Raw genomic sequence first — 13,206 nt, 5'->3', positions numbered from 1 at the left:
CTCGCGCCCAGTGTAAGCTGGGATTGGCTCCAGCCCCTTCGTGACCCTGTTCAGGATAAGCGCTATAGATAATGGATGTCACACATGGCTGACATGTATTTACTCTGCCACATGTGTTGAAATAAATGGAGTGATAGAAAAGATGCCCCATGTTCAACAGATTAATGCTTTCACAGATTAACAGATATTCCTATGACACTAATAAAATGAGTGTAGGATTTAATTTCCATGATCTTATCGATAGCAGCTCAGATGGGAACCATTGTCTAGGAGCACAGGGCATCAAAAATCCAGTGCAATATGCTGAGTGAAGCTGATCTGACTCCTCAAGCAAAAATGGTGAGATTAATTGAGCTGTAATAACCTAGACTACACACAGCTTAGGCAATCTTCAGTGTAGCTGCTTAGGGCGACTTTTTTTTTTACTGAAGTCTTCCCTAAATTGCCCATGTCGAACATGAGATGTGCTCTAATGTGGGTAAAGTCAGACAAACCCTATTACTCATCAGTGCAAGCGTACTTTATTATTTCCATGGCTCCAATTACTGTCATGACATCAGGCTTTTATGGGGGAGGGATGGAGATGTCATGACACATTAGCCGCCCTTGTAATAACTCCATCACCACTCAAAAAAACAAAAAGCCAATAGAGAAAGAGGATTAAAGGCTGAAGTGTTCAAAGATGAAGTGGTTGCAATGGCTTACGTAAGATGTACTCTGAGCTGTCCGTATCATAGTCGTTATCCTCAGGAAAATGATTGATCCGAAAACAGGTTCCTTTGTTGATACCTGCAGAGAAGCCAAAAGCACACTGAGTGTAAATGTGACTGATGGCATTAACATCCTGTGCAGGGAAGAAATGGCAACAGTTAAAGGAAAATACCATGTCTTTAGAATGGAGCTTGACATGATAAGCTCCATTTAAGATCGAAGGTATAAAAGGAAAGATGTGTTGACCATTCACTGACTCAGCACGTGACTTTGATGATCCTGAGACAAATAATAAAAACTGACATCTCATTTTGGTAAAGAACATTGAAATTAGTGCTGAACTATCCTGTTTTCACCTCTAACTATGTCAGAAATCACAAGGACAGGCTGCTGTGGATCTGACGTTCTCAAGCCCAGAGGCTCCTTCTATTCAAAGACCCAGTCTCTTCACTGAGGAAATGTTCCCTCTGCAAGAGAATAAAGCATTGGAGCATTATGAATACTGAGAAGTTAGACTCTAAATTAAAAATCTGATGCCTGAGTTTGCTGCTGCACCCTGTCAATCCTGTTTTTATTACTGTGTTAGTGACTGTATTGTGTCTATGTTAGTAATGTGCAGATCTGTTCGTTGGCATGGGAATTATCTGTATAAACAAGTAACAGCTCTGCTTACCAAAGCTTGGATTCTCATGTTTACTGATTGAGCTCTTTGCTGTTCTTCTCCTCCATGTTGGTATTTGGATGTTAAGAAAAGATCATACTCCTTCCATTGGCAGAAGAATAAAAAAAAAAAACACAATAAACTGAGTAATCAAGCCATAACAGGCCTCTTGCTGCCGAGCACATCACTCTAAATTGCTGATATAAAAATAAAGCTCAAATCAGAAGATTGGACAAACCCACGTAACCCATGTAATGTAATTGTTTCAGACCAAATATTGGCCAAATGCATTTGAAGTGCTGAAGCACTGAAGTGAAAGTGCAAAGATGAAGTGTACAATTTCTGTCAGGTGACTTAATTAAACTGGAATTTAAATATTTTTCTAACTTAATCTGTAAGCGCTGATCACCTAAAGAAACTGTTCAATATTTACCAATATTTCAGCATTAGGACTAACCAGATTTTCCTGATGTAAAGGTACCCTGCAGAGTTTCTGATCACTATGGAACAAAGTTGTTGCAATCTGTGTGTCACTGTTTTGTTTATATATAGTGCACATGCACAAGCATGTGGGTTGCGGGACATCCATGCAGAAAAGTCTTATGCTGTTCCAGAGTTGATGGCAGTAAAAACACACTGGCAAAAGTGTGGATGAAGACTGTAGGCTAGCAATGCCAGATTTAAAATGAACTGAACAAACTGGTTTTACTAATGTTTTAAGGAAATATGGTGTGTTTTGGTGACTGTAACTTTTTAAGACCACCACTCCACAGTAGTTCCAGTGGCTTTAGAGCCACTGGACTGTAGGTGTGTCTGTGGCTCATTGTTGACCTACAGCCTCGTCTGCTGCTGGAAATCCTGGAAAGTGGCTTTCGAGTGACGATTAGCTGCACTCACCGGCTGCTTCTTCTGTGCCTGAGTGGCTTTCTGCATCCCAGTTAGCACAGGTTCTGACTACATGGCACAGAATTACACAGGGCACCTTTAACATGTTTCCTACCCAACAAAGATCACTGTTATGTGTCTGCATTTTTTATGGTTAATCGGTGTGACTGCTTGGAATGAGAATGAAAAAAAATCCAAAGATAAGATGACAAATCGCACTTAACAGTCCATATTCAGTTTATGGCCAGGAAAAGTAATGATGGGTGTGATTCAGAGAAAATAAACATCAAGAAATAGTTTTTTAAAAAAGCAAACAAAAAAGGAAAGATGTCAAAACAAAGTACAATGGTTATATAAATCAATAATACACACAAGGGCAGTGAGGTAATAATCTGAGGAGTGACAGTGAGAAAGGTACAGAGAGAATGGAGAAACAGAGAGTGCTCAGTGAGGGAGGGATCTCCCCAGAGCCCATCTGTCTGAGAGACCGGGACCCATCTTTTATTACTCAGCATAGCTTCACCATGGCAACCGCCCCCCAGCAACCCAGAATCACATTTCTAGCTCCGCTTCTCAGAGGACGCCTTTGACATCTTACTAATACATTCACCAGGATACTCCACAGAATCATGCAACACACACACGTGCACCCTAACAAAGCCACAAAACCAGAAAGAAGCCTTTATGATATAAAAAAAAGTTCAAACAATCACATTAAGAAAAATCTTGTTGAAATGGTGGCTCACAGCAAATCAGCAGGCTTTGTCCTTTTGAGGTCAGACCAAATGCGTCTGAAACACATTATCTTTTATTGCATGCTCACTGACCAGGGGTGAGCTGCTTAAGTGAGAGTTCTTGTATTTGTGCATGGCTGGCTGCAGAACAAGACTTGACTTTGATTCCTCTAAAGGCTCATTTGCCTCCAGTTCTCACCTTCATTGAACCCCCTGCTTGTTCTACACTCATACAGATCAGTCTGTTTGGCACAGAAAGCCAAGCATAATTTCTTCTACAACATGTCCCGGGGCTTACCCATTATTATGCCACTCATATGACCTAATACAAGCAGACAGCCTCCCTCTTGTTCCTTGTTACTAGAGGAGATTACTTCTCTGCTGGGATATAAATGAGAGAGTGAGTAAAGCAAGGAAGCAACAATAAGTTAAATCTTTGATCCTTTATCGTGTATACGGGGCAGACTGAAACAATTTTACATTGTTGACATTTGAAAAATGTATTTAGCTAAAGCAAATGCATCTCAAGATAGAGCATATATCCCAGTTGCTTATTTGCTTGAAATCACTATAATTTTAAGAGTAAGCCTCTGATTGGGTGTGATGAAAAGTCTTTTTGGCTCAGCTAATAGCATCAGTTGTAGATAGAGGTGTGGCACCGCAGGCCAGTTACATCAGATTTCACAGCAGTGTGGAACAATGTGTGAGAATAAAGGAAAGAGTACGAGAAGCTGTGTTACTCTCAGTTTTAAATCTATATGTAACACCCCTCTGACGACATGAGCATGGAGAGAGAAGGTGGTGGAGAAGATGTTCAACAACAATGAGCACTCCATCTCACGTCTGCTGATGATACTCTGAAGTGTTAGATGTGAGACGCGAGGTGGTGGTGGTGGTGGTGGGGGGGTCTTTTGATAAGCTTTATAGGAAATCCATAAATAGCGGTGCACTTTTTAAAATATAAAATTCCAGTAAGAGTAGTAACAGTACAGAGCAAAAAATACATGGAGTGTGACATCTACAGTGGTGACATACATCAGCATATGAGATATAGCTACAGCACGGGCAAGTGCTGCCTCTTCACTTGGACTGCCCACCCACCATGACACTGTCACATCTCTCTGCATGTTTGACAGGTGCTGCCTTCGTGTCACATAGGAACACTGGAGATAGAGACTCCTTAATAAAATACTGATGTGGTTTGCTCCTGCGAATGCACCAAGACTTCTTCAGATTTACAAACCTCAGACAAGGCCAATAAGTATTTTATTGTAATCAGCAAGGGAATGGTGAATGCATGTCAAATGGTAATTTTCCTTACATAATAAGGCTGCTTAAGGTAGTGATATGATTTCAGTCATCTGTTTGGTTGTAAAACATATACAGAAGTCTCACCTGAAGGTTAGTGTGGAAGAGCTGATTAACTAAAACCTGCACAAACCTTCACTCACTGTGTTCACAAAAACAGTACTTTACAGCAACCGACTATTTCTAGTTAAGGTTTGTGACTGACCATCTGGGGCTGTCCTGTAAATGTAAAGTCACTTATTAACTTAGCTTAGTTATTTAGTAGGTATAGTTTGTTAGTTAAAAGAAACAAAACAACATGGAGACTTCAGCACCAGTAGCAGTGGACAGCGCCACAAGATGCAGGACCGCTGGATGACGTCACTGGCCACTTCCACGGATCAGCTGATTGATTTAATTGATTTGCCTTTTTTTTTTTTTTCAAATGAAGCATCGCTGTGTCGAACAATATCGAGCTGTCCTTCCTACGTAAGAAGCCCAGCCCAACACCCAGGCGTGATTCTTTTGGATCATAGATACCCGGTAAAACAGCTGAGAACATCTCAGCCTCTTGCTAAAACAGCCCGCTTGTTCCTAAAACTTGTTTCAGTCTAAACAATTTTTTTTAAAGGAATTGCCAAGCAACAGCCTCACGTTAATGGGAACATCAAAACCACTCCTTATGTAATTACTGTAACCTGCAAGCGAACTGTATTGCTTGTTAAACAAAACGCAAAACAAAAGATCATTACGTTTAACAGTTTGTCATGATCTGATCATTGTTTTTCTGAGACAAACTAAATGACGTTCGAGGAAAACTGGTGCAATCGTGTTATTATGCACACACAACACATCCTATGCGTGTATCAAGCAGTGGTTCCCCTCAAATTTCCCTTATAAAAAATCGTGCACATGTAACTTCCTACGTGATATTTCGTGATTTTATCAACAGAAATGAGAATAATGGTGCATCTCTTGGGCGTTTTCCATTTTGGTGCGTCGCCACACAGCATAAACTGATATACAGTTGTTGTTAATCCACATTTAGGTTACTTTTGGAGTATTTTCACTCGGAGTTTCCAGTTGAAGCATTTCTTCAAATCCAGTTGTTTGTAACAAGCACTGTGACCTTCCCATCGTAACTGGACAGAACGCTCATGAGCCCTTGGTATAAAAAAGTTTGTAAACTAATGGACACCAGCTTATTAGACTTTATTTTACCTTCGATACAACAGATCCTCCACAGTCCAGAGTGCGTCAGGTCGCCTTTGACTTTCTTGGTTTGCATCTGGGTCTCGTCTGAGGTCACATTAGTGGCGTTGCAGGTGTATGCCCGGGAGTAAAGCCAGTAGTCGGTGCCGATGGCGATGGTCATGAGACTGAAGGCAGCGAAGGCCCCCACGATCGCCAGCAAGGTCTGAACCCCTCGGTCACACCATGCCATGGCGTCTCATAATGTGTGAATGCTCCACAGCAGCTTACGCACACGGCGAGGAGCGCATGGTGCCCATGAACCTGATCAGAAGAAGCGCTCGCGTCTCACGGTTTCTCCATCTCATCAAGCCAAAACTCGATCCTTAACTGCTGCTCTCCCTCCTAAACTTCCGTCGGAGTTCAATACAAGTTGCACGATTGCAGCTTCCGTCTCGTGCATTTGGATTGACTGGGCATGTCTGAAATCATGCTACTGATGGGAAAAAAAAATCTGGAGAGGCATTTCTTGAACAAGTACACTTTTATTAACAGGGCTACAGGCTCTTCCAAGTAGCTACTACTCGATGTTAAAGTGTACGGTTCATCTAAGGATGTAGCATTGATAATCAAGACCACACCTTCCACGGCCGGAGCCAAACCAATGAGAAGCGGCGGTGTGAACAGCTTCTGGAAGAAGAAAACATCAGTATCAGCCCAGCACACACCACAGTGTTAGACAGGAGCAATTAGGCGCTTTCTCTGAAAAATAATCAAGCAGGGCAACAACCACACCCACATTTAAAAGTCACGTAGAGTGCAGAACATACACACATGCAGGGGATTTTATGCGTTTTCCAAAGCACCTAAAAATCAATGAAAAGAGAACACTGCTGACAGCAGAGTGGCTGAAGTAGATAGCAGCAACCTTACAAAGACGAATCTGAAGCATCACCTGTGGTTTCTTATATCTATCAAAAGCACTTTGAAGTTGGACATCGGTTCACCTAGCCTATAGAAGTAATAGAAAAGTAAAGGCATGAATCTTCACCACAAACTCCGATTTCCTGTTCATAAATGAAAGAAGTCTTATTAAGTTTAGGTTAGGGCTGAGCCTGTCACTTTAAGCCCTTGGTTGTTTCAGTGAGGGGTCTTTTTCTATGGAGCAATCTTCCCTTTCACACTGACACAGAGAAAGAGAGAGGCAACCAGAGAGGGTGTGCAGGATTTGGCCCTAGCTGCTGCTGTTTGTAAAGTCCCACCTTTTTGACTGGGGGCCCCATTCAAAGATTCCAGACTCTGAATCACTTCCTGGTCCCTGCAAGGACAGCAAAGCATACTACTGATGGGCGTGCATGTGTGTGTGTGCGTGTGTGTGTGGAGGGAGAGGCTGGAAACGATGGGGCAGGCAATATGGTGAGGATTAGGAGATAAGTGAGAAAGAAAGGAAACGGAGGTGGGGGAGAGGATAGGAGGGATGGCAAAGTGAGAATATGCTGAAGATGTACAGTATACAGTGCATACTGAAGAAGTAGGGAGAGGAGGATATGGAAAATAGTTTCACACTGAAAACAAGCGACAAAAATGTATTTGTGCAACTTTTCTTTCTTTGCTGCAGCGGAGCGGGTTCTGCTCCGAGTGTACGGATCGAGACGGAAAATGTCCGCTGGACTTCAATCAGTTTGACAAAGGGATGTGAGAGGGGGAGTCACAGCAGGTGAGCAGACAGCGGCTAAGAGATGTGATGCTTTTGGTTGCATCAGCAAACAGAAAATATCTGGCCCCATCACATCATACTATTAAAAAGATACCAACAGATGTTCTTTTCAGTTATTTTAGTCTGTTTCAGAAGCCGCTTTACTTGACACACACAATCTGCTATTACGCACAATTTGCATAATTTACTACAGGCATACAATAGCTACCCCAGCTCCCAGAAGACCAGGAAAACTCCACTAAGTCATTAGTCTATGAGGGAAAACATGGGCAAAACATCAGAAGAGGTCATTTAACAAGTGTGTGCACTTCCTCTGGCAAATTCTAAAACCAAGAAGCACTTATGTGTAACATTTAATCGAAATGCCAGAGCCAAAACTTCAGACCAAGCCTCTGCAGAAAACATCTCACATCCCGACAGTGTGGTTTTCCAGCCACGTTGTCCCACTTCATCTCAGCCAGTGTGTCTCTGAGTCTCCATGTGGTTTGGCTTCCAAGTATATTGGGGCTATATCTGCATCCTAACTAGACATGTCTGAGGACATGTCTTAATACGACTGACACATGGGCTTTTCATCCTGTGTAAAGTGACTGTGGTAAAGGGAGCTCACAAGGGCCACTGATAATGAGTTTGATTCTCATCAGCATTACATTCTGAAGTTCTTTTCAACTTCTTCCTGTTTTTACTTTCCAGCTTCTCCGTTGTCCCTGTTTAACTTGAGAGTGCGCTTTGGCACAACTCGTTCATTCGCTCTGGTAAACGAAGGCTCCTCTGCCAACTTCCTTCTTTTGTGTGGTGTTTTCTTCTTCCCTGCTGGTTTTGGTTTGAGCCAAGAGCAGCTCCTCCTTGACCTTTTCCAAACTTGTCTTCCAGATATGGCAGATTAAGTGTTGATAGTGTATCTTTGGCTGTTTGTTTTGAGCAGCTGCCACAGTCTGGCCTATCCAGTGAAAGAGATTAATGCTGCATGGCTGCCTGGTGTACAGCATTAGTGAATGTGCCAGTCTGCCTGGGCCATTTAGACAGGAAATTGTATGCCCTATCAAGGAAGCAATTGGTTGTTTCTTTAGAATAATTTTATCAAAATTCAAGCTGAATAAGGCAAAATTGTAGGGTAAAGGAGGAAGCCTTTGGATCTTGTTTCTTTTGAAAAGTAAATGAAAGAAAAGGGACCAAATAAGATAGGGATGAGAAATCGACAAGATGAGAGGGAACATTAAGTCTTTGAATATGCGAAGGAGATATACCCCAGATGAGATGTGGTGAAAATTGAGCTCTGATTCAAAGAAAATTATTTGAGTGTTTTGGGACCAAACAGAGCAGCAGTGAGAGCATTTTGGTGTGCTGTTTCATCTCTGGACCTACACTGAAAGAAGAGGGAAGAAGTAGAGACCAGTACAGCTGTTCATGTTTTTTTTTCCAATAAAATGTCATCCAAAACATAAAAAAAATTTCATTTTATCAAAGCCCTGTGCAGTACATGGATGCATTAGCTAAAAGTTCTATTAATATATAAGTTAATTATGTTTTCACAGTTGACATCTAGCACCACAATTTCTTAAATGTGACACTATACGATACGATGCATATGATATGATACGATACATATAATACGATATGATATAACACAATATATGAGCCATTATTATAAAACATTCATGCTCATTACATCCTTTTTTCAAGGTTCATTTATTTATTTTAAATAAACAAACATGGCCAGTTATATCCTGTTTCTCTTACTACTGGTGTTGTTCACGGCTGCCTGCTGCAGCCACCAGTGAGATGCTGTGTGTGCACACAGCACCTGGAGCAGAAGAGAGCGATAAAGAGCAGAGGAAATTGGGCTAAAAGAAAACAAACACAGACTCAGTCCTCAGGCTGCCAGAGGGGAGCTCTGCTAAGACAAGCTATAGTTTACAGAAGACTCTTTTTCTGGTTTTACTGTTTTTTTACAGTATTCTTGGGGACATGCTGTAAAGCCCTATAGCTTTAAAGAAAAATTCCAGTTAATTTCAAATTAGATTTGGCCATCATTTCTCTTGGCTACAATAACATTGGACAGTGAACCTAAAAGTAGTTGTCTTAGATCTGAGAACACATACAACAAAGTCAGGTAGTGCAAGAAATATGCAATCAGACAGGTTGTAAATACACACAGTGTATTTGACACACATAAACACTAAAGTGGGTGCAATTAAATCTTCATGACAATTCCTCATTGCACAAAAAAACTGCATGCCTGCACAGTTTGATCCCCAGTCTCAGCAATTAACTCGGTCAACAGAACTTCAGTATGAACAATGGCCAAAACTATGAGAATAAACTAGAATGCTCCCAGACTGGATTTAAGGAGGGGACTTGTTTGAAAGGCAATGATGTGAGCTCCACTTTCACACTAAATGAGACAAACTGGCACAAGAAGAAGAAGTGTAAAAGAGAAAGCTGTACAGTTTTCTAGTTTTTCCTGCCCGTTTAGGATAGAGTGGTATCGGTACCAGGCCGTTCAGCCCCTTGGTGCTTTCGGGGTTCCCAGTGTGGATCTCTCCCCTGTGTCAGTGGCAAGCGAAGTCACTGCTGTGGGTATTGAAGAAATTTTGAATATTCAGTGATTTTTTTTTCCTATTCAGCTGCTCAGCACATGCAGAATACTGTAAGTCTCACAAGAATACTAGACTATCTAAGGTTAATAAAAATGTAATGTCTTTTACTGTATGGTGTACAGTACTTTGACTGGATTTCACCCTTGTCCATTAACCAAAGATGTGACTGTACTAATATGTGGGCAAATATGTTAGTTGGGACTATTGTGTGTTTCCATGTTTATTATTTTGTCTCTGCTTTATCTCTGGATGCCAAAAATACAGGGAAAATGCAACATAAAGAAGAGGAAAGCGTGATAATTTTGAAAGCCTCTGACTCTGACTTTCATTCTCTAATGCCTGAGGGAAACCAACACAGTGCCTTGATGGTCATATCATATCATATGGTTGATGAATATTGTACACTTCAGCTGGGAAATTGAAGCACTTTGCAGTGAAAGTGCAAAAGTTGTGTTCACTTAATTGTTCCCACTCTGGAAGTGACTCAGACTTCTATATATCTTCTCATACTAACTGTCTAGGGTAATGAAGAATTCTCTTTTGTAGTAATGACTGAGAGGCTTATGATTTTTTGTCTTCCACTTTAAACGTAGGATTCATTTTAAGCTGTGTGTCTTCACAGGAATGACACTAGATGGAGCTGTTGTCAAAAGGCATTGGGCTGACGCTGATGAGCGACAATAAAGAAGGTGTCCCCTAAAGCAATAAATCCAGTTATTTTCTTCTGTAACAGTACAGCATTACAGGGACTGTTGGTCTGCTTTAAATAGTTTATCATAAAAAGTGCATCTTCACCAACAGTAGAATTTACAACACACGTTCACCACGTAGGGGAGTAATCTGTTTGGAAATATTCCAGCTCATCAGGTCATTAGATGAAACTGCTCTTTCATTTTACACTGCACATCAGCACATTATGCAGAGAAGCTGTTTCCATCCTGCTGAGAGCCCTGTTACATTTCATCCACCCAGATGGGTCGGTGCCAGCTCTCACAGCCAGAGCAGCGTGGGGTTCACACTGGCTGTCTGTGGTCAACGTGACGTTATGACTGGCTGACAATACACATTGTATTTTCTCTTAGCTTCAGATTTTTACAATGCAACTTAAGGTGAAAGAATCTTTCTTAAGATAGTTTAAGACAGATTTTGAAAAAATGTATTCACTCAGTGAACAAACTGATAGGGACATGGGCCAAAAACTAAATGGTTACAGTCTGCTGTGCCATATAAAAGTACAGTGTGTACACAACAGCAGCTAGTCTGGCCGCTGACCTATGTTGCAGGTCTGTTCCTCTGTCTGCCCAAAAATAATATAATTAAAGGTAGAATGCCCCAAAAATGGACAAGGGTTTGTCAAAGAGCGCATCTTGTTTTTAAAGATCATTTATTTACCACTGTGTACTTTAATATACAATGTATTACAAACATTTCTGAGGCATAAGCAGCTGAAGAAACAAGCATGTTGTTTATCAAATCCCATTATATTTTATTTATTTCAGAATACATATTCCATTGCACATTTAACATAATAAAACAACTGAGACTGTAAAAATACACAGATATTTCAAGTCTAACAGTGACACTGTGTGAATATTTTATATTTATGTGTAACATTATGCAAAAGCCCACAGTCTCAGTGCAAAGCAGCTGTCACATATACTGCACATGACTCTATCTGACAGCAAAACAGCCGTGATGCTGCCAGCTATACAAAAATGAGTTTATATACACAATGATGATTTTGTATTAACAGTGTTTAAGATAAACAAACCATAACTGGGCTAAAAGGACAAGAGTGAAAGTTTAGTTTGGCACCATTCTAGTTTATTAGTTTTATGTAACTGTGTTTTGTTTACATGACCTGCAGGTGGAACACAGTGATCCAGTGATTATATAATAATAATATATAGCAGTCACGCCACACAACATTAAATACAGACAATAGTTACACTTTTAGTAATATATCAAACTAATATAAAATGATTGCACAAGACAAAATGTTTGTCTGTTATATGTTTACTCACACTTATGGTAAAGCAGCATGAAATGTATATTCAAGACTTTTTTCACTTAACCTGGATACAACGTTTTACTTGGTAGGTTAAACATCTAAGAATATTTTTCATTATAAGGGGGTAAATTCTAAAAAAAATAACCATCTATAATTTGGGTTAATATATCTCTATATGCTGAAGAAAAATGGCTCTATATCAAAATAGTCTTTAATACCACCTGAGTCATCAAAACCATCTTCTCCCCTTTGGCCTTGTCCTCTAATTTAAACTTATAACAAGCATGTTATAACTTTAATTTGAGCAACAGTAAAACACTGTTACTCCAGTGCAGCTTTTGTTGAAACATGTATATAAAGCAGTGTTTGTTATTTATTATAGGTTATGAGAGTAAACAACATTATATTTAGTCAGTTTCCTTTGCAAAAATATACAGTAATTGACTCAAAGGTTTTATGGCCATTGACATATTCAGCAGCCTGTAATATAAACTTTTCCTTTGGTGTCCAAACTTAAACTGCTCTCAAACCAAGCAATGACAACAAGCCTCCACATTTTCATAAAAATGTTTCCTATGCAATGAACTTACTGTAAATGGGGAGCGCAAGCACTTCTGGTTGTTAACTAAAGGTCAGTGTCTGCAAATAGTCTGAAGCTCACACTTGATACAGAAGTGCTCAGGGTGGAGAAAGAAGTGAGGCTGACATGAAAGATCAAATACCATCTGATATCATTCCAACTTTCCCAGCATGCAATCTTGATCAAACAATTTCTTTATAAAATGGTATGTCCATTAAACACTCTATGTGAATGGTTGAAATTCACATTCAGCGTGTTTTATAAGCTCTATACTTGAACATTAAGAGGTTTAAGCTGAGGTCAACCTCCTGACGCATAATTATGTCTGGAACAGTTCTAATGTGCATGAGAATATCAAGTATATTACAAAAACAAGCACAAAGTATGTTTATTAATGACAATAGAGAACATCCATTAAACCTGCTTGTGCACACTCAAAGAGGAGGTGCACAATGTGTGCACATTTTAGCATATCTATGAGACCTCTGGACAATTCCAGCAATGGTGTTATGACCAAATTGAGCACATTTCTAGGAATCCTTAGCAGGTTTCCTCTACACGTGGGTGACTTCACTGATGAGTTTCTCCTTTCTGGCTGAAAACACCCCCTGTAGTGTTTGCTTTTGAAAACCTACATTCACTGCACATAGTTGTCCACACACTTCTCATTTCTGCAGATGTGTAGTACATAAAGCTATCAGGATTGCAGCAGTACTACAGGCAAATAGTGGATTTGCTCGCTGCAGGGTGAAAACTACTAAAGTCACTCCTTGCAGATGACTTTGCCCTACACTGGCCGGGTCAGCACGTTGCTAGCCACACATCAATA

The 13,206-nt window shown here is 40.4% G+C and overlaps 1 protein-coding gene across 1 annotated transcript in view; it reads right to left on the bottom strand.

The window, feature by feature from the left end:
- The window catches only part of LOC109971995 (voltage-dependent calcium channel gamma-4 subunit), an 11,099-nt gene extending 5,035 nt beyond the window's left edge, over window positions 1-6,064 (bottom strand). Inside the window, exons 1-2 of the mRNA XM_020620574.1 lie at window positions 5,500-6,064; window positions 706-789 (exon numbers count right to left, since the gene is read on the bottom strand). Coding sequence (XP_020476230.1) covers window positions 706-789; window positions 5,500-5,722 — 307 coding nt within the window. The 5' untranslated portion in view covers window positions 5,723-6,064. The remainder of the gene's footprint in view (window positions 1-705; window positions 790-5,499) is intronic.
- Window positions 6,065-13,206: the final 7,142 nt, after the last annotated feature.

The sequence above is a fragment of the Monopterus albus genome, unplaced genomic scaffold (genome assembly GCF_001952655.1).
Source record: "Monopterus albus unplaced genomic scaffold, M_albus_1.0 scaffold242.1, whole genome shotgun sequence".
NCBI classification, from domain to species: Eukaryota; Metazoa; Chordata; class Actinopteri; order Synbranchiformes; family Synbranchidae; genus Monopterus; species Monopterus albus.
The sequence above is the reverse complement of the archived record's forward strand: the minus strand, read 5'-3'. Positions and strand labels throughout refer to the sequence as shown.